This window comes from Aedes aegypti, chromosome 1 (genome assembly GCF_002204515.2).
Source record: "Aedes aegypti strain LVP_AGWG chromosome 1, AaegL5.0 Primary Assembly, whole genome shotgun sequence".
In the NCBI taxonomy this organism is placed as follows: domain Eukaryota; kingdom Metazoa; phylum Arthropoda; class Insecta; order Diptera; family Culicidae; genus Aedes; species Aedes aegypti.
In genome coordinates this window covers 80,200,063-80,222,732 of record NC_035107.1, presented here as the reverse complement: position 1 = coordinate 80,222,732, position 22,670 = coordinate 80,200,063, and the positions used below count along the sequence as shown (strand labels likewise).

The following is a 22,670-nucleotide window of genomic DNA, read 5'->3' as shown; positions in this document are numbered from 1 at the left end:
TAGATAAACTGAAAGCGGCTGGTTATGCTCCAATGTCTACATTGGATACAAATTTACGCATTTGTACGTCCTGCCGTTTAAACGTTGACAAACGGGCAATCTGTACATCATCGGTGGATCAGGTTGCAGGAAGTTCGAAAACAACAACAACTGAGGAGTTACTAGATGCACCGACAACAACTGAGGAGTTACCAGAAGTACCAAGTGCAGATAGTCTTGCCACGGTACCATCAGCGACATCTGTTTCAACAAATCAATCAGAAGATGAGTGTATCCAGAAGGTCAACATCGAACGCTTCAACGAAGGGATAGCTGGAATAAAAGTGACTCCGGAATAAAAGTGATATTGTAAAAAAATTGAATAACAATAAATAAATAAAAAAGTATTAATAAAATGTTTTCATGATCTCATAACGCATACCCAAATCCAAAACTTTTAAAGTTTATATATAACATTTAGAAACTCATCGATCATACTCTAAAAAAAATATCCTGGTAAAAAACAAATTTATTTTGGTGTAATCTGTTAATTCATTTTAATTTATACATATATACATATACATATACATAATATTTATACATATAATATACATAATACTAATGAATACATGGAAACGACTTGTTTAATTCACGTAAGGCCCTTAACAATAAAATCAGCAACAAACTGCGGTTCCCGTAATAATTTACACCGAAAAAAAAATTTTTTTCTACTAAATGTGAAAATTGTGACATGTTTGAAATGTCATAACTTTTTTGTTTATTGGTTTACCATCACCAAATTTTTATGGTAGATAGCTAATATAATGGACCGTTTTCCCTCAAAAAATTGAGATATTTGAGTTTTTGTGTCAAAAATTATGTTTTTTAATGCAAAAAAAAATTTTTTTTTACTGTGTGTATTTTTTTTTGGAATCTTTATTTAGTTGTCTAACTTTGTTTCTTTAGTTGTCTAACAATCGAACGAACCGTTTTTGCTGTGCAGCTTTTTGAATATTTTTGAACCATTTTCACATACACCCTTTTGAAAAGTTAGTCGTGACTCAACTTGAAGATTTGATATCGGAAAATGACGATTTAGATGGAACTGGAAAACTGTGCAAAGTTTCAGCTCAATAGAAAAAAATGAATTAAAAAATTTACCAAATTTTGGTGCTGTTGCTTGGAATCACTCTATTACAAACGTGTTTTCAATCTCATTTTGTTTTGTACACGTTAGAATAAATCCGGTTAGATGAACGTTATGATAAAATCATTTTCAAGATGGTCAAAAAATAGTTCTCTGGTTCTAGAGTTTTAAATTCTAAGAAATAATCGAAGTAGTCTATGAAATACTTTTGAAGCTTTGAAAAATTCGTGATTTGGTGAGTAAAAGAACTCTCTATCTCCTTCCGATTGGGAGTTATTGTTGTTATCTTGCGAAAACACGCCTATTTTGAATGTGAATATCGTGGAATGGGCAAACATGAAACATATGTTTGGCGACATTAAAAAACTTAATGAAATTGTATATTATATAAAATAAATTATGTATAATTTTTGTAGTTCTAATAAAATGCCTTAAAAACAAAGATTTTTTATCATAAAAACTTCAATAGCTTTCAAACTGAAATAGATAATAACAATCTTTCTGCATGAAAATTTGCTTTTTCCTAAGTTCTAAAAATCGTTCATAAGTAAACACTTAAATTATTTTACGGATTCCTGTAAAATCTCAACAGCCGAACAGTTCGGTGAAATAAATTAACGGAGTACGGTAAATTTTTACAGTATTCGGTAAAAAATCACCGGAATCCGTAAAATTTCGACGGAATTACGGTGTTTTATTTCACCGAACTGTTCAGCTGTTGAGATTACGGTGAAATTCACCGTAAGAGCTTAGTGTGTAGACTACTTTGACGAGAAGGGGATATTAGAAAAATAAGAGTTAAAAATCTATTTTTCTTGGGACACCCTACGTTGATTGGGGGAAAATGCTTTAAATCGGTCAAATTTTGAGCTACAGAAAAACATTTACTGGCAAAGTTGAAAAAACTGACTTTCTACAACTTTGTCAAAGAGTATAAACGATTGTTTTTGCAAATAAGAATGTTTAATATATTATTCATGTATGATTTATATATTATTTATCTGAAATTTCATTTTCATGCTCTAAATGCAAAGTAATAAAAAACTCGATAAAAATTTTCAAAATAGTTTTACCACCATGTCTTTTTTATTCCAGATTTTTCGTGAAAGTTGTCTAGGAACGAATTTAAGAAACTAAAAAAATGCTAGTTTTCATTCTAAAAGATTGCTTTAGTTTTAGAGCTGTTGAAATTTTTCTGATAAAAATCTATGTTTGAAATGCCTTAATTTCATTAGAGTAACAAAAATAACACATCTGCAATTTTATGTTTTAAGATACAATTTTATTTTGTCTCTTGAATGCCGTCAAATGATATTTTTTATGTTTGCCCCAATAAGAGATATTCCAAATAAAAGTAGGCGTGAAGAACAAGGAAAACAACAAAAATGCCTAAACGGAAAAACATACAGCGTGTTCCTTCACTCACTAACTAATCACGCATTCTTCAAATCTTTAAAAGTGTTTATGGACTACTTTGATGAGATATTAGAACTGAAAACGATACAGCCAGAAAACCTGTTTTATATGGACTACCCTATGTTGCCATAGTAAAAAAGCTTTAAACCGGTCAATTAAAGAGCCACAAAAATTTGTTTTTGACAGGGTTGCTAGAAATTGAATGGTCTAAAACTTTGCCTAATCATGTATAGCCTACTAGTTTTTCTGCCAATGCATGTCTATGAAAATGTGAACCACATCAATTTTCAATAATAACAAACAAAGGGCCTAACTAAAACAAACAACTTTGTACAATACCGTTTTCGTCTGATATTTCATTCTAAAGCTCAACATGTTCCTTTTCGCCTCAAATGGTTCTCTGAACCACTGTGCAGTGTTGCCATCCAAAGCCAGAAGTATTCAGAATACTTCTTTGATGTCAAACGAAATCATAATTTTAAATCGCTAGAAAATAATAGCAGAGTATTTCGTGAACATTAAGCAAAATTGCTAAAAACTGAAACAAAAATGATAATATCCATAAGGTTACTATCAATTTCCACGATTATTCAACGTTAAAAACATGGAAAATACTATTGGGAATTGCTTGCTGCCTCTGGGAACTCATAGTGAACTTTAAAAACTCTCTAGAAACTCCTTAAGTTCTCCAGGAAACCCCTAAAAACCCTTTGGGGGCTTTCTATTAACCACGTGGTCATTTCTTTGAATTTTAAGCACCCCCCCCCTTGTGGTCATTTATTCTTACAAAAAAAATGTAAGAACCGTGGTCATTGGCCAGACACCCCCCCCCCCCTCCATAAATGTCCACGTGGTTTATGGACGACCCGTTGGTAACTTTTTGGATACCTATGAGAACCCTTTAAGGTGAAACAGCTTGGATTCAAAATTCAATAATGCTTTGAATGCACAAATCTCGCGAAACTACAGTGCAATTTATATTTTACCTTTGTGCACTAGCAGAAAGCTTAAAATAAGAAGATTGACTTCGTACGTTTATTTTCAGCAGATTAGTGCCTTTGAAATCGTGAGTAGGGGCACAAGTCAGCCATTCTGCCTGCCATGTTTGGATTCCGAGATGTGTCACCTTGAACATTGTGAAAATTCGTTCGGAATCCGTGAATTTCACCGTAATCTCAACAGCTGAACAGTTCGGTAAAAACGGTAGAAATCCACCGTACTTCGTTAATCTATTTTACCGAACTGTTCAGTTGTCGAGATTTTACAGGAATCCGTGAAATAATTTGTGGGGTATGTGATTCGTAGGAAACAACGGAATAATTCTCACTGAGACCGGTCCACTATATACACTTGGTCCTTGAAAATGTTTAAATTTAGCTCATTCGAAAGCATTTGTCGAGTAAGTAAAGGAACTGCATTCGTTTGGGCAAATTGACGGACCCCTCGATTTTTGACCATTCTTGCCTCACTCAAACTGCTATAACTCGAAAATTTCTTTAAAAATCCGTAATAATATGGTTTTAGATTGAGAAAACATAGAAGTGTCATTTGCAACAATAAAAATATTTGGCGAGTTTGGCCACCATATTGAAATTTATCGGAAAACTGACTTTTCATGGTGTTTGCAACCAACGATTTGAAAAGTTGAAAAGCTGAGCTAGATTTGTCAAAGGTGTTTGATTTCTTATTATTCTTATTATTCTTAAGTTATTTGCGAATTTGTAGACCATTTCTTTTCACGCTGGTGCAATGAGTAGTGTTTGATCCTTCGACCTTGTCGCTTGCTCCTGCGGGGGCAGGATCAAACATGTCGCGCGTCGCTCTTGTAGTGAAATGGAAAAGCGCCGCGGATCGTTAGTAGTGTTTGATCTTTTGATCGCGTCACTTGCCCTTGCATGGGCGAGTGATGAACACTTATTCGGCTTATTATTTATATGCAATGCGATTATCGAATGTGGCGAATTCGGTTAGGCGTGATTAGGCGCATCACCAAACATTGGTGACTCCCAGATCTCTACCTTATCCCACTAACCCAATATCCTTCCCATGACAACTGTGGAGATGTAGAGGTATACTCGGTCTCTAGTAACAGCGGTTGTCTATCTAACATTCCTTCCCTTCACCGATGACCGTAAGGACGCGGCCGGCGCCGTTATTGATTTTTAAAATTTGAGCTCTCGATTTGTACACATTGAGAATGATAAGCTAATCAAAAGCCTTATTCAGTAAATCTCTGTGCAACTTCAATTGCTCTGGTCAATCACGGAGTAGCGGAGCACGAAGTGTACGGTCGTCTATGGTCATGCTCATTTCTTATCATGCTGGTGCAATTTACGGTGCAGAAGCGATTTACACTTGCTGTGATGTATTCAAAATGTGAATAATTATTTCAATAATGTTTAACATGAGATATAATATGAGGGGTCCTCAAAAACTGTTTTAATTATAACTACCGAGGGGTCCATCCCTGGGCAAAGGCACAACCTTGTGATCAGCTTGATTGCTGTCGGGTCTCGGGGCTTAAATGCATCTTTACTCTGAAGAGAAAGATGCACACTAGTGGTGCCAATTGTGATAATAATCAAAAGTGTTTTCTAACGAACACTATTAATTAACACCGCCGTGAACCGATACTTTACGTGGTCTATGATGAAGCGGCCCTTGTTTGTTTTTTCTATACGTATTTTATTTATACTTCCAGACATTCATCCGGAGCATTATTTTATTTGTTTTAATGTGCTTAAAAACCTCCTAACATTGAAGAAATCGTGCTGAACAGGAACGCGCATGGACGTACAAGGAAGCAACAGAATCTTATTAAATCCGTTTCTTATACTAATAACATCACTATTTACTAATTCACTAATTATATCACTCTCTTCTCGTCAGCTAGCGTCATCTCAGGATTAATATTTTTCATTATAGCATTAAATATATTATGAAAACTGATAAAGTGACCACATTAAAGCATGGAACATATGCGTTATGAAAGAAGTTTTGTGCTGGTCAAATGAATGCCGTAAGACTAAAAAAAACTTATATATATATATATATATATAGGATATAAGTGAGTAGGAACACTAACACCCCCTACACTGAAAAGGTAAGCACATATCTTATTCAATTACCTTAAAACTATCAGAAATTATCACAATTTTAATAATCTGATAGTGTCGGTTAGAGTTTTCAAACAACGTCAAGAACAAATTACTTTTTATAACAGATCCTAGCAATGACATATTATCGGCGTGGAAAAAATTAGAAACAGTCTATTCGTCGAGGTTGGATTTTTCTCGTTCAGTGAAAACAGGTAGCCCAGTGTAAGTGATTAGTATAATCTGTACTTGTGATTGCTGTGCAATGCGCTTCATTGTTGCAGGACATTGTTCTCATTATTATTGCGGCCTTCAGCCAGCCCCTCGGCGGGATCACCTTAAGAAGATACATGAATAATTCCGTTGCTGGTTTTGATCATGTTACAAAGAAAATAGTGATAATGTGGTAATATGGTGAGATGATGTTATTGTGTCGAATAAGTTTGTGTGGTTAATGGTAGTAAGCTACAAAAATGGTGATTATTAGAGTGACGATAGTTGGTGATATTGTAAATATTAGTGATATAAGCAACAAAGGTCCTACTTTTATTTTAATGAAGACAATAATATTGATTGTTAATATGATTTATTTATTACAGTGATTATTTTTAATGAGAAGTTTTATGCTTTAAACTTGATGAAACAGTAGTATTGTGTTGTGGCTGGGTTGTAGATGTGATGCTAATAATAAATGTGATAATAGATGTGATGTTAATAAAATGTTGATAATGAAGATGGTGATATCAATACCAGTGAATAGTGCTATGAAGTAATTTAATAGTTATCAAGTGAAGTGATAGTGTAAAAAGAACGTTTCCCACCTTCTACCGTAACCTTCTGAGACAGATCGCAACAGTGTCTTCTTGGAAGCCATCTTTCCGTGTACGTCTGGTGAACTGCTTCAGAAGGATTACGTCCTCTTTCCTATCTAAAGTCTAGTTCAGAGCTTGGGACAGTATTCACTGTACGGCTAGCAACATACAAAAAAAAAAAAAACTACCGAGGGGTCCATGAATTTGACCAAACGAATGCAGTTTCTTCACTCACTCGACAGGAGCTTTCGAATGAGCATAAATTTAAACATTTTGGAAGACCAATTGAAAATAGTGGGTCGGTCTCAGCGAGAATTACTCACTGAAAATTCCTGGTTATAGGGACCTACTGGAAACGTTACGCAAAACCCTTACAGAACATTTGAAAGTCCTGGAAACCTCTACCTAGGACTGTTAAGTAGCATGACCGACTGCGATACCGTTCTGATTCATATTCCGGACAGCTTCAAATTCCGGACACTCAACTTTGTATGGGAAAGGTTTCAATTGAAATGTTTCAAAATTTGCCGTTCAAAAGTTCACAATTTAGAGACTTGTTTTCTCAAGCTTTTAACATAGCAAACCATGAAAATTTACAATGCTCAAGTAGTTTTGACGTTTTCCTAACGGCTGCTAGTGTTTATTTAACGATTTAACATTTACAACTTTGCTTTTCACGAGCTGTCCGGAATTCGAATCAAAGCGTCCGGAATAAGAAACAAAAGTGATGTGGTGTCCGGAAAAAGAATCACGAAGAGGACACACATTTCTATTTATTTAAATTTATTGGTGATGTGGAATTCAAATCTTCTCCTACCATTCGAGAGGTAAGTGTCCTGATAGCATAATAACGCAGAGATATCTTATAGATTGCTTTAATTAATATGCTTTTAGATGGGTCATACTTTGAATTGGGCTTAAGTGTCCGTAATATAAATCAAAACGGTATTGACGCAACGAGTCTTTTCACTGTCACTAGCTATATTTCATGTGCTCACTTTGTCATGTCGTAATGACGGAGCTCTCACAAGAGCCATGTTGATGTTGTTTTGCTATTAAAATTCATTTCTCATTTTGGAAATTTCAGGAAGTAAATGTGTTTGATAAGTTCATTTGATATCCTTCTCCGATTTAAGCGATATAAATAACAATTGTACCAGATAATTAACTAAAAACTGTCTAGTTTAAGATTCTGCCACGAGCGACCGTAACGAATTTGAAGAAAATCACTGCTATTGTCTCGCCGTCCGATGACAGTGAGGAAAGCATATATGTTATTGTCGCACGACACCCTCTATTTACATTTACGCTATCCTCCAGCACTACCTCTACTACATCTTTCAATTAACAGAAATCGCTTGGGAACCGCTGTGGATTCAGATTTCTTATAAACTTCACAAACATATTGGACATTCATCGCTTAAAAATTTATAGCGATAATGCGTCATTATAACAGCATTATAGGCGCATATAGGGTATGTATAATATGCGAATAGAGCGTCAATACAGTGCTTATCGAATGACTGTACGCATCAGGCTTAGAAGCATTAATGATGCAGTAAAAGGGTTTCTATGCAGTGGAACAACTGTTATCAGACGTGTCAGCATATGTAGTGCTATTATAATGCCTGCATATATTTATGATTCTAATTTAGGGCTTATTATTAGTGAATATGGTTACCTCGGTATACGTCTAGTTCTTGATACCCGTATTTAAGTATTTTATTGAATGACTTAGAATCCTCAACCGTCTGAAATATTTCATACATGACATAAAGTCGACAGAAAAAAGGTAGAAAGACAAAAGGTCGAATCAAAAGGTCAAATGAACAGAAGATAGAAGGAACAAAAGATCGATAATCTTTTTTTTTCAACGAAGGAAAAATTTCCTATCAAGCAAATCATTCTCGACCTTTTTTTCGACATTAGGTCTTTCGATATTTTGTCCATAAACCTCTTGGATCATACATGATTCGGCTGACCAGTTTGCAAATTGGCTGGTGCAAGAACAATATTTCAATGGGTTTGACTAATATTTCTACAATTATAACTAGCGCTGCGCCAACTGATCGCTTAGAGTTTCGTGGAAATAACACAGCAAAAATGACATTTTTGCGTGTCTCAAGGATTAAATTATGTGTCTCTACTAGATTTGGGGTCGCTGAATCTGATGCCGTTTTCAGAAATGTCCCTGCACGTCACTATTTTTAGCTACAGTTCGCCAAAGTTGTATAAAACACTGGTTTAATTGATGTTCACATGAAATTTAAAGTATGATTTATCATAAATTTTTGTGATCTAATCCAGCAAGCATGCAAGATAGGGCTTCAACTTTCATTTCAGAAAAAAAATTTGGTTGAAATTACTCGATAAATTTTATATTAAATCGATTTTTTCAACTTGCTTGCAGTCTCCATACAAAACTTTCCGTTTCTCTTATATGGCAGAATACCAAGCTTTTCTAAAACATCAAAAAATAACTTTTGAGCATCGATAGTATTATGAACTTTGCTGATAATTATTGTTGAACACTTAAAGGTTTAAATCTGTGACAAATTTAGCAAATAAATTGCCATACAAGTTGCCAAACTTGCATGCAAGTTGGCTGATTTTGTCAAATTTTGCATTTTCAACAGCCACTATCTCAAATACTAAATGTGCTTTGATATTTTTGAAAACGGCAATGGATTTAGCAACCCTTAATTAAGTAAATAGCGGTATTTTGACGCTCGAGACAAAAACGTGTTCCGCAGTGTAATCAAATTGCACGGCGATTTATCTTTTAGGGTGGTAGAAGTGAAAATCCAAATTAGTACTTATTTGTGGAAAAACTGTGTAGTGCTGCATGGAAAAAATTCAAATCATAGTTGTGCTAAAAGTGAACATCAATCAAATAATAATTCTCGAAGAAACAAAGAAAAGTTGTGTCATATTCCTATTCATAGTTGCCACTGGTAAAGAAAACTGAAAGTAATTTGGCGAATTCGTTCCGATTTTCTTTTTGAAAAAACACTGACACGTTAATGCTTCCAGTGGGCATTTATGCCCTTTGAAGGAAGCACCACACTAGACAACGGACTAGCATACAACGCCCATACCGGCCTGAGGCGGGAATCGAACCCACACTCCCTAGCACGATGTGGCTAAATGCCTGGTGACACTAAACCCACGGCTACAAAGCCCACAAGATTGTTTATGTTTAAATTGAGAGCTGGATTCGATTGATTTTTCGTTGTTTATTTAAAACTATTGCTTTATGGGTGTCTTTACAGAGAGCGAGAAAAGTTGCTTAAGCCATGGCTCATGAGCCAGGGAACAAGGGCGAAATACCTGTGTCCCATCAAAAAAAAAAAAAAGGAAAACCAACACATGGAGCAACGCCACTCCCAACGATTTTATCTATCTCTAGGGTGACCATTTCCTGGAGTTTCGAAATCAGAACAATTTGCAATTATCACAATTTTCCTGTACAAATTCCATTTTGTCTCAAATTCTGAACATGACTCATATTCCGAACAGCAGTGATCACAAATATTTTAATTTTTAACGTTGAGGACTTGTAGTGTACGATCTCGAGAAACTTCTAATTAGCGCGTATGAGCACAAGCATAAATTCTTAATTATAATTAGCTTTTTTCCAAGACAATAATCTATCACTTTTCCGAAGACACTAGTGTGTTTTGACTTCTGTTTTTACCGACAAGTATTTTCTCAAAGCCATTGTTTGGAGTCTGTTAAACACCACAGTAGAAGTAGAAAGTTACATCGAGCATCTCGTCAGTTATCCTTTAAGAATCTACTGAGGGTCTCTGAACATCAATCTCATCTATTGAGTCCAGGAAATCCTGCAAAAAGCTCGCCAGCAATGTACCGATATTTTAAAAGAAATCTGCAAAGTGTCTGATCAATTTTCTGCAAGGAAATTGCTAAAAATGTCAAAAAAACAGTCTAAAAATGTCAAAAGTATATTACATAGAAACTAAAAAAACATTTGAAGTCTGCTTAAAGTCTTTTCAAAGATTTATCAAAGATCGAGGAAATGTCGCTTGGATTCTTTGAAACATGGTTTCAAAAGAATGTGCCAAGAATTTTTTTAGAATTTTCACAAAGAAGCTTAAGCTAATTACGTTAAGTTTTCATTGAGATCTCGTGATAATTCGCTAAGGATCTCGCTAGTTCTACAAAAATCAAAGTTTTTGGGAGAAATCTGGCAAATATTTTCACTGAAAATCGGCAGTTTTTTCAACATGATTCAAAGAGTAATTCGTTAAGGATCTTTACAGAACACACGGAGGGCTCACCTAGTTGTATTTTATAGTTTTGGCCATGGTGTTTGAAAATATTAACTTTACTGAAAAATCAAATAGTCGCAGTAATAATACGTCCAACACAAGAAAAAAACACACTAAATTGCAAATTGTATTTTTTCAGAATATGTTTAATAATGGCAGCCATCGTACAAGCTTTTTTATATTCCAAAAATACGACAAAATAATGAGAGAATGCGGCGCACAAAGATAGGAAACAGTTTTAAGTTCCCATTATTGCTACCATCTGTGATGAAACTAATAATCTAAGTTTCGGAGATCTCTTCTTTTCAGATAACGATAGAAATTTGTGAAAATACATCAAAGATGATAGCTTGAATTTTACTACGAGCCCAAATTATTTTTTAAAAACAGATCGTCAAACATCGACTGAATTTGAAGGTGTTGTGACACAGTATGAAACGCATCCCAAACTTGCTATGCGGCAGAAGTTGATTTCTAAACCACAAAACGCAACATGGATTTTGGAATAGATTCCATTTAAACATTCTTGCTGTTTTTTTGACATTAGGATAGCTTTTCCTAATTCGAAATATCTTTGACATTCCCAGATGTTCGTCAAGCAGAAAAAAGCAGGACAAAACTTGAAATATGAAAAATAAATCAGGACGCCTCAAAAGAATCTTAAAATCAGGACATGTCCTGCTAAATCAGGACGGATGGTAACCCTATCTATCTCCCTGAAATGAAACGGTTGGAATGGTTGTCCCCGTTTCTTCAATAAAAAATTTAAATATTTGCGTTTATCACATTATTCATACGAGTATGATTTGATAGCCGTACTACATTTGAATTATCTGCAAACCCAAGTCTGCACAGTAGGCCTGGCCATTTTAATATTTGTAACATATCAGGAATATGCTGCAAATATTAATGCTGACAACAAAATACTGGGAGAAATTTCGGTATTTCCAGGATGCTTTTCAGAATAGAATAGAATAGAATAAACCTCTTGGATCATACATTGCACAATATCTATATTTAGACAGTACTTTAGAGTGGCGAAGCATTCTGAGAATCATAAGCAAAATTCCAATATTGCATATATATCCAGAAAAATATAGGATTTTAACCATGAGCTTGCAAAAATTGATGTAACAAAATTGAAATGACGTGATTTTACTATCAAGCCACAGTTCTTCATCATGGTCATTTATATGATTAATAACGCGCCAATGCACTATCAAATACTTACTTGCCGCATCCGTAGCCTTCACATTGGGAGTCCTCATGCCATTCTGGTGCAGAATGTCGATCAACTCGTACCGCAAGGTGCTTATATCCTGCCGAATTTCCATCACATCATCCTCAGTAATACCGAAGTCGTCCCTCTTGCGTTGCTCGGCCGTCACATACCGCCTCACTAGTAATCGCATTACGTTCTCGTGACGTCGTTGGGCCTTTTCGCGGTTCCGTTTCTGGAAAAATGGTGTAAATTCGATTGATTTGGATAATAGTTGGAAGGGATTCGAAAGAGATGAAAAAGTGCCTAAAGGGATTTCCACTTACAAGTATACTCGTCGTTGACCGTTTGTCCTTGCTGCATTTGCATAAACTCATCAGTTTGTAGAAGTTTTTGATTGAAGGCACCAGATTGAAAGGCGGGGGTAACGTATCGCCGTCTTCGAAGTAGCTCATCCACAACCGGGAGCGGGCAAACTTCCATTCGCTGTCCGAACGTTCCTTGTCGGATAAGAAGGGGTGAAGTGTTTATCATGAATGAATCTAATCTAATAAAAAAAAACTTACCGAAATGATTTGGTAGCTGTTGCTCATCATGGCAATCAGCATGTTCAGCAGCACAATGATATTGATGACACTGTACGAACCGAACATGAGCAGTGCCCAGAACCGGGTGAAGCTCTTGATACCGGCCAGTTCGAAGGCCATCAAATCTACCAAGCCGAACGAGGCCCAGAACAGCGATTGAGACGTTTCGAACAGATTCGCGAATCGACGCCAGATTCCGCAAGCTTTTTCGTTATTTTCAAAGTCCGGAAGACCCGACGGAAGATGGTAACATTTGTTCTTCTCCAGAACGGCGTAGTACCAAAGAAGTTGGTTAAGGCCACACCCGAAAGCAAATAGCACCAGGGTGTAGATGAAGAAGAACTTGATGATGTCGATTATCATTCGCCCGAGGGATACCTGTGGATGAACATATTGAAGAACTGAAGACAAAAGTACTTTTTAGTCGAACTAACCTGAAGAGGTCCCAAATGTGGATTTATTGAAAATATGTGCACCAGTTTGAGAAACGAGAAGATCATGCCGGCTGCGAAAGCTCCTTCCGAGAGAAGCATTGGATCAAACTGATCCCACTGCTCACGTGGATACCATGGGTTGAGTCCTGCTCTAGAATCACGCTTCAAGAATAAGAATAGTTCAATTTGTGTACTAAGCAACATTCAAATGTTTCGTCAACTTACCCAAACGGTGTACCAGGACGTAAACCGCAAACTTATCCACGCAATGTAGAACGAGTTCGAGATGAAGTCCACTATGTTCCAAAGATCCGTCACGTACTCAACCAGACCATCATTCCAAAGCGATTTGATCTCGTGCCATATCAAACTTATAATGTACAATATGACCAAACACTCCGCTAGGCCTGGTAGCGATCCTCGTTCTTTCCGTTTCCACTCCTTGAGTATTTCCTGCATCCAATCCGGTCCAAACCATTCGATAGCCAAGTATTCGACCCGTTGTGAAGCAGCTCCCAGCAACACTGCAAAGAATATTGACAGAATCATATACAAGTCCTACGTAGAGGAATGCCAATGACCTAACTCAGAAAAAACGCATAACTAGCCGAGTGGACGATGAACTTCACAAACGGTTTCTTCATGAACTGGCCCATCAACGAGTTCGGAGCTATCATGTAGATCATGCTGTACACCGGAAACATGGCGCCCAACTTGGCCACCTGCGTGATCTGACCGACGGGTGACTTGCGACGGAAACCCGGCAATCCCTCGTACCAGATCGCTGCCAGCAGCTGTTGTACGTTCGGGTGGGCTACGAACTTGAAATGGAAAAGATCAGACATGTTTTTTTTTCATATGAGAGCCTTTTTTAATCTTACCAATTTCTGTTTGAACTTGAGTGCCAATTTGAGTCGGTCTAGCGTTTGACGTTCCCCCGGTTCCCAGTTGTCTATGGCGCCGGCATTGTAGTTCAGCATGATCTCCAGCTCGTTGGACGTTCGAGCGTGATCCAGCAGGGAGGTTGCGAACTCCTGTACGTTTGCACGCATGGCCTGTAGAAAAATAAATTAAATTGAAAAAGTTTTTTTTATTAGTATCATTCTAAACATTACATTTATTTTTTATATCTAGGTGTTCTGTGTTAGACAACACTATCATCCTAATTTGGTAAAATTTGGTAATCTTCAATTAACATTTTGTTATCAACATATTACATTTCATTTGCCGTTGCAGTTCAGATTTGTTATAGGTGAGTTGATTTCACCTGTTGATAACAGAAAGATTGTCAAGGCAAATGACCAAACCTCGCATGCAGCGTTTCTTCGCAAGCTTCGAAGCTGGACGCGGTGTTACATTGGCCAGATCGATTTCTACCGGTAAAAGACAAAGCTTTCCGACGGCACATTGGGTAGTTCTGGAACTTGTCTTCACGGTCGCTACACGAACTAGGCCGTCCGCACCGGGATGAACTCTGAGGAGACATTTTTGCCATTTATCGCTCATCCACGAGAGCAACAGTTTAACCAACGGCTAGGTTGTCCAATTCCGTGTTCCAACGATACCGTTTCTGCAGAGTTGCCAGACATTCCTTGTGCTAGCGGTTCCAAAATTGCTGTATCAACAGTTGAACGCGTTGTCAGCGGGACAGACCATTTTCGGGAATGTTCTGAAGCTCTGGGTCGGGAATCGCGTTGAGCGGCTGACCAATCAGGAAGTGGCCTGGCGTTAAATAACGTATTACGGCAACATACTGGGGTCCAATTTCGAAAAACGAAAATCGGTCGCGTCACGAAAAGTGGTTAGATTTTGACTGTTAATAACATACTAACGCTCCGATAGATTTTCGAGATTCTTGTACCAATCGATTGTACATCTTTCTACGAATCGACTCCAATAATGAGAACTATTGATGTTAGCCTTGGACACTATTAATAAATGGGTAAATATCGGGGCATGTCTTATTTTCCATATAAAAGTACATTCTTCTTGCTGTTATAAGGTTTTGGCGTTTTGAAGCTTACATGTCGTGTACCGTAATCCGGGGTAACATTGATCAGCGGGGTAAAATTGATCGCAATTACCCTCTTCGTAAAAAGGGCTCGAATCAACATTTATTGATGAAATATTTTCAATGCATGAATGGTGATTGTCTTTCTTCTATTCATGAGCTAATAAACAATAAGGTTTTTGCGAAAATTAAGCTGTGTTCATGCGTAGATTTTTCAACTTTTGTAAACGTTGATTTTCATGATTATGGATGACACCATTAAAGAATCATGTCTCACATGAGTTCTGAAAACGAAATGAGTAAAAGAAATGCGATTGTTACTAAAAATGATATCGCCGAAAACGATTCCGTTGCCAAAACTTTCATAAATATGTTCAATAAAGCATAATTCACAAATTATTATAAACCGTGAAGAACTTCCTTAGAAAATTGCCTACCTTTAAGCGTATTCCACAATCCAAGGTGTTTTTAATTTTAAAATAACTCAAAAAGTAAATGACTGGTAAGAGTTTGGCCTTCATATTTGGCTTCAGGGACCATGATTTTAGTAAGTAATGATATTTTCAATATTACCGAACGGTGTTTTCATGGGTGATCAATGTTACCCCATATCAGCTAAATAAAAAAATCACTTAAAACATTTTTTTAAACATGCTTTAAACTTTCAGAAAACAAAATACAGTACATAGACACGAGCAATGGGTGGCAGTACTTGTTTTAAAAATATAAAATTTGCACACATGCATTTTCAAATCAAATATTTAAGAAATATTTAAAAAAAAAATGATCAATGTTACCCCGAATTACGGTACATGAAACACGTGTGTCAAATTGAAATTGAAACTGCGAAATCAAACCACGTGCTTCGGTGGGGATCGAACCCACGACTCCCTATTATTATGCACTATCGTCATTCAAAGGGAAACGCCCCTTTCGATCTTCTTACTCCTCTTTATTATATCGTATTCAGTCGAAGCCAGCCAAACTCCAATCAGCCACGCGCGCATCAGTCAATCGTCGACCAGCAACCGGAGGACTCCTATCGGAATAAATTTTACACGTTCGTCGCTGCTGCTGATGTTCATTCCCAATCGCTCATCATGGAATCCTCCAGTTTTTTTTTCAGAACTTCTCCAACAATTCTTCAACATTCTAGTAATACGATGGAAATCCTCCGGATTTCCACAAGGAATTCTTCACGAGTTTCTTCGAGAAATTCTCTACATTTCCACCGGGAGTTCCTCCAAGATATTCCTCCAGCGTTCATGGTGTAATTCCTCCAAAGTTCCTCTAGGATTTTTTTTTAAAGTTCTTCTAGAAATTCTTCCTGATTTCCTCTGACAATTTCTTTGGATTTCATCCAGCAATATCTCGGAACTGTATTTCCACCAGGAATTCATACAAAGTTCTTCCAGAAATTTCTCTAGAGTTCCTCAAGCATTTCCTCTGGATTTCATCCAGTAATTCCTGGAATGTTTTCCCGGAGCTCCATCGGGGATTCCATCGAATATCCCCCATAGTTTTTCCAAAAATTTCTCCGGACATCCTCAAGCAATAAACCCGGAATTCTTCCAGAAACGCCTCCGGAGTTCTTTTAGAAACGCTCTAGAAAGATTGAAGTCCTCCGGAAAATCCTTTGGAGTTCTTCCCGGGAATTCTGCCGGAGCTTCACTGGTAATCCCTTCTGAGTTGCTCCAGAAATTCCTTCGGAGTTCTTTCAGAAACTCTTCTGGTTTTTTTTTCTAGCCTTTCCTCCGAAGTTCCTCCAGAGCTCCACAGGGAAACCCTTTGGATTTCCTTCACAGTTGCTTTTAAGGTTTTTCGTAGTTCTTTCAGAAATTCCTCCATAGTTTACCCCGAAATTTTTTCCGGATTTCCCTGAATAGTTCCTCCGCAATTCTTCCACAAATGCATCCGGAGTTTCCCCCAGGAATTTCTTAAGAGTTCATCTGGGAATTTCTCCAAGAATATTTTCAGAGTTCCTCCAGCAATTCTTATGGAGTTCCTCCAGAAATGCTTCCAGACTTCCTCTGGAAAATCCTCAAGAGCTCTGCCAGGAATTCCTTCAGAGTTACTCCGAGCATACCCCCAAGAATTTCTTCGGAATTCCTTCAAAATTTACTTCGGAGTTTCTCCAGGAATAACTTTTGAGTCTTTCCAGGAATTCCTTCGGTGTTCCTTTAAAAGCTCCTCCATAATTCTTTTAGACTTCCTCTGGAAAATCTCCAAGAGCTCTGCCGCGAATTCCTCCAGAGCTACTCCGAGCATACCCCCAAGAATTTCTTCGGAATTCCTTCAAGATTTACTTTGCCTTTATGCCTTTGAATATGCCTTTGAATATGCTCCAGAAATTTCTGCAGAGTTCCTTCGGGATGTTCTCCATACTTCCTTTAGGATTTTTTCCGGAATTAAAAAAAAAACTATCCAGCACATCCTTCGGAGTTCCCCACAAAATTTTTGAAGGTCTTCCAAGAATTTTTGAAGGTTTTTCAGAATTCCACATAGATTTTCTTCGAAGTTCCCTTGGGAATTCCTTCAGATTTCCTCCAGAAATTCTTTTAGAACTCCACCGGCAATTCCTTCAAATTTCCGCCATTGTTCCTACAGGAATTTTATCGGAGTTTCTCCAAGAATTCTTCAGAGTTCCTCCACCAACTTCTCAGAAATACTCGTATCCTAGGAATTCTTCAGGAGTTACTCCGAGAAATCTCCTAGATCCTCCGACAAACTTTCCAAAGTTCCTCCGGCAATTTCTAGAAGTACTAGAATTTCTTCGGTATTCCTTCAGAGTTCCTCCAGGAATCCCTTTCTTACCGAAATTCTCCTGAATTTCATCAATAATTTTTTTGGGATTTCATCCAGCAACTCCTCGGAAGTTAACTCCCGTGTTCCTCCCGAGATCAACCGGAAATTGCTATGAAGTTGCTTCCATAAATTTGTCATGTCTACTTATCTCAAATGATATCACTTGTTTACTTGTTCGTACCTAAGGGATTTCTGAGCTATAAAAACTGGCTGCTGTAGGCGCAGAGGAGAGACTTCTCGGACTGTGGACTGATTAACATATTATTTTATTCTTTGTTTACAGGATATAAATAAAATCAGCAGTAGTTCTTCCACCTATCAGTAAATATCAGATGAAAAATTATAGCTTCCGGAAATTTTAGAATTTTGCAGATTCAATACTATTTGTTTGTTTTAGTTGATCACATTCGAATTGGATCGAAAAAAAATATAACCGGTACATGGAGAGAAGCAAAGGGTGTTATAAGAATGCTAACGATTTCGGAAGCATTTGAGAAACGGAAAGAAAAGAGGAGGCTTTTTTAAATAATATGCTCTAGGTATTTATCCGGGGATTTCCTCCAGGAATTTCACTGGGCATTTGCATCAGTGATTTTTTTCACGAATTCCTCCAGGGATTCCCCCAAAAACTCACATTAAGAAATTCCTCTGGAGATTTTCTAAACAAATTCTTTCGATGATTTGTTTCGGAGAATTTATCCAGAGACTAGATTTTTTTCTTGGGATTTAAACCAGGAGTTTCTCAGAGGATTTCCTCAAGGAATTCCTCCATGAATTTCTCCAGGAATTCCACAGAGGATTCTTCCGAAGATTTCAAGGATTCCTCCGGCGATATCCCTCAAGAACTCCTCCGAGAATTTTCTTCAGGAATTCTTCCCAAACATTTGCGCTGGAGATTTCCTCCAGAAATTCTTACAAAGATTTGCTCCAGGAATTCATCCAGGAAATTCCTCCAGATATTCATTCTAGGATTTACTTCAAAAACTCCAACGGTTTGCTCCAGGTATTCTTCCGGTATTTCATTAGCATTAGCATAAGCATTAAGCATTTCGCACAAATTAGTAGGGGAAAGTGGGGCAGTTTGGCCACCTTAAGGAACAGTCGATAAAAGTGCTGAAAATATTATGAATTTTTCGAATGTTTGTATGATTTCCAACAATTTTTAGATGAATGCACTAGATCCGCATGATTTCCTTTGTCTTATAAAATTCACGGATGAATGATTGATTTTTCAAAATTTCTCATTTTTCGAGTCGATTTTTTACTGATGGGGTGATATGAGCACCCCATTTTTGACTGCAAAATAATCTCATGTAATCTAAAAATTGAATTATTTTGTTACCACAATTGAAAGTTATTAGTATTTATAAATACTCCGTGCAGGAAGATATAATTTTTTAAAAACATTCTAACAGTCAAACATCCTAATTCTGAAATGATGAAATTTAAAAGTGTCATTCGGGGCGATATGGGCAGTTTTCTCGAACATCATTTATTTATTTTCATTTGAGTTTTGAACATTGACTTATAACATGCCTATTGCTTTATTTCCTCATCAGCTTTAGGGTTGCATGTTATTTCAGATGAAATTTAAAGAATTTATGCAGTTTTAAAGGGGTGCTCATTCCACCCCATTGGCCAAACCACCCCGTCTACCCCTAGGTGGTACAGTCCTAGACCATTGTATGAGGGTTGCCTCCTTCCCGTCCGTTGCCAAAGTCAGAAATTTTTGGATCAATCTCTAACTCTTAGACAAGATTGACGCATCCTCCAATAATCGAGAGCTGTCCTGGCCACGTTCTTGCGATTCGGATTTCCGCCACAATTTGAAGTTTCTCCAGGAATTCTTAAGTAATTTCTCGGAAACCCTCCGGAGTTCCACTAGGAATTCTTCTAGAGTTACTCCGGGAATTCCTCTTGATTTTCTTCGAGAAACCGTCCAGAGTTCCTCCGTGGATTTCTCAACAGTTTCTTCTAGAATTTCTCCAGAGTTTCTTAGAAGTTTTTCCTGGAATCCCTCCGGAGTTCCTCCAGCAATTTTCGGAAGTTCCAACGGGAATCGATCCAAAGTTCTTCCATAAATTCTTCCAGAGTTCCTCACGTTATTCCTCTGGATTTGATCCAGCAATTCATCGGTAGTTCCTTTGGAGCAATACCGGAAAATCTTTCGGCTTTCCTCCATAGTTTCTCCAGGAATTTCACCGGAGTTTCTTAAGTAATTCTGTCAGGAACGCCTCCGGAGTTCCTCTACCGAATCCTTCAGAGTTCCTCTAGGTTTTTTCAACAATCTTCCAGGAATTACTTCTGAGTTCATTCGGAGCGCCAGTGGTAACTCCCTCAGATTTTCTTCATGGCTCCTCTAGGAATTTCTCCGGAGTTTCTCCAGAAATTCCCCTGGTGTTTCTCTAAGAATTCCTCCGGGAATTACTCCAAGAGTTCCTCTATACATTGCTTTGGAGTACCTCTAGCAACTCCTTTGAAGTATCTGGATCTCCATGGGGGATTTCTCTGCAGTTCTTCCGGAAAAGTCTCTAGAGTTCCACCGAGAATTCCTTCGAAGTTCTGCTGGTAAGTCCTTCGAAGCTCCGCCGCGAATTCCATTGGAATTCCTCCAGGAATTGCTTTGAAGTTCATTGGAGTTTCTTCGGGATGTTTGCTGGTTCAATAAATTCTGCTAGTTCAATTCACTATTGGTTTGTTTTTGTTGGTCACTTTCGAAACAGATAGAAAAAAAAAATACAACAACCGGTGCATGCGCGTGCGGTTTGTTCTATTTTTACTGGTCTATTTCATTTTGACAGCTCTATTTTTGGTAAAAATTTGGACCAAAAAATGGACCACCGGTGAAGTTGTTTTAAGGATGTTTTTTTTTTCAATCCTCATGCTTGATAAAAGTGTTGAACCATAAGCTTTCAGATAGTGCGTTACTTTGGGGAAATATTGCATTCCTAAAATATAAATGTTGTACTCTATTTCAATATATTGACAATACATTTTTCAATATATTGACTTCAGCCAATATGACGTCATAAAAGTCAAATATATTTAAATTTTTGTTCGATTTCAGTTAAGGATCATAATATTATAAGACATGAATATTTCAAAATGATTAAAAACATAAAAATCCCAAAAAAGTTTTTAGTAGTTTTAGCCCCTTTTTATATTGTGCACAGGGCACTGTACATGAACGGTTCATCGGGATCCATTCCTCGTGAGATAAGGTCTGCCGGGTTGTATTGAGATGGTTCGTGGTTCCAGGTCGCTTGATTCGTCAATTTTTATATTTCGGCGACACGGTTGGCGAAGGTAGCCGGAAAGGAAAAAAATGTCGAGGAACTCGGAGTTGATCGAAATCGGAAAGTTTCTACTTGAATTCTTCCCAGTCTTGCGCTAACCCGTCAGGTACGGGTAAATCCCAATCGAGCTACAGCATCCAGAGGGTTTGAAGCTTCATCTTTGCCTTTGAAATCGTTGGACAAGCAAAGCCTAGTAGATCGAACCGACTGCTGATGTGCGACGCAAGTGCTCGCTTGCTGAGCACCGGAAATTCGGTCCAAAGCGTTGTAACGGAGGCTTTGTGGTCCAGATCTTGGAGTGTGCTTGTTTCTCGGAGCTCCGGCGGAAGGGTGTCGAGCAAGGTTTGGCTGTTTGAAGACCATTGGCGGAGAATGATACCTGCTGATGCAAGCATTGCGATCAGTTGTTCACAGGTCATGGCGAGAGAATTTTTGTCATCTGAACCAGAGAGAAGATTATCGACATAGAAGTACCGTAATCCGGGGTATCATTGATCAGCGGGGTAACATTGATCGGAATGACTCATCATATGAAAAGTTCGTATCATCATTTATTGATGAAATATTTCCAAATCATGAATGGTGCTTCTTTTACTTTTATTCATGGGCTATTGAAAGTGGACATTTTTGCGAAAATTGCGTTTACCTTACGCGTAAATTTGTCAACTTTTCGAAACAATGATTTCAATGGGTAAGGATGACATCATTTTTCACGGTTTTTGCTAGTCTGTTTTCTATAATGTTAACAATGCCAAACAACTAAATGCCGGGAAACAAGTACGAAGGCGAACCTCATCGACTCATGTACCGAAATTTTCTAACAAATGTCATTTTAGAGTTAACAAATATCTCTCAAATAAAAAATCAGGGGATCTCAATTCGGGGTGAAATTGATCACTTGTCAATGCCATTATTGTTAGTTTTCAAAACAACTCTACATGATAAATTTGAGCTCCCTGAATCCGAATATGCTTGTCAAAATCTTAAAAATGCAAAGTTTATATAAATAACGAATAGTCAAATTTCAAGAATTACACGGAAAACGCCTAAATGTATGCAATTTCCTAAGGAATTCAATGATATCTAACAGAAATTCAATTATTCAACCATATGAGCTAATTGGTACGAGTTTTGTCGATGAAATCTGGTTTGAGGATATATCTCAAGCATCCTCACAAACTTTCTGGTTTATACCATGTTCAAATCCTTGCTTAGAAATAGAAGTTCATAGGTGTTTGTCAATACTGCAACGTGCATGATTTTGAAATTTTACATTATTTTCATAATAATAAACATTCTTTAATGCAAAAAACTTCACAACACACAAAGCGACAATAGTTACGACAAACAACGTTCATTTACTACAGCTTACATTAATATTTATGCTTCATTACGTATAAATAAAATCGTGTGATACGATACGATGATCAATTTCACCCTTCTGATCAATTACACCCGATTTTACGGTACCGAAGATTCATGTCTCACATTCGTTCCGCAAACGATATGAGCAAGGAAAATGCGGTTCTTACTAAAAAATGGCATCGCTGAAAACGAATCCGTTGTCATAACTTTCA

General features: G+C 37.3%; 1 protein-coding gene across 2 annotated transcripts in view; it reads right to left on the bottom strand.

Annotated features, from left to right (window-relative positions):
- Positions 1 to 22,670, bottom strand: part of LOC5566497 (transient receptor potential protein) — a 72,488-nt gene that overhangs the window by 21,336 nt on the left and 28,482 nt on the right. For both annotated transcript variants that reach the window (XM_001650840.2, XM_021840482.1), the window contains exons 6-12: positions 13,863 to 14,036; positions 13,568 to 13,802; positions 13,207 to 13,505; positions 12,982 to 13,143; positions 12,527 to 12,925; positions 12,287 to 12,460; positions 11,973 to 12,195 (exon numbers count right to left, since the gene is read on the bottom strand). In XM_001650840.2, coding sequence (XP_001650890.2) covers positions 11,973 to 12,195; positions 12,287 to 12,460; positions 12,527 to 12,925; positions 12,982 to 13,143; positions 13,207 to 13,505; positions 13,568 to 13,802; positions 13,863 to 14,036 — 1,666 coding nt within the window. The remainder of the gene's footprint in view (positions 1 to 11,972; positions 12,196 to 12,286; positions 12,461 to 12,526; positions 12,926 to 12,981; positions 13,144 to 13,206; positions 13,506 to 13,567; positions 13,803 to 13,862; positions 14,037 to 22,670) is intronic.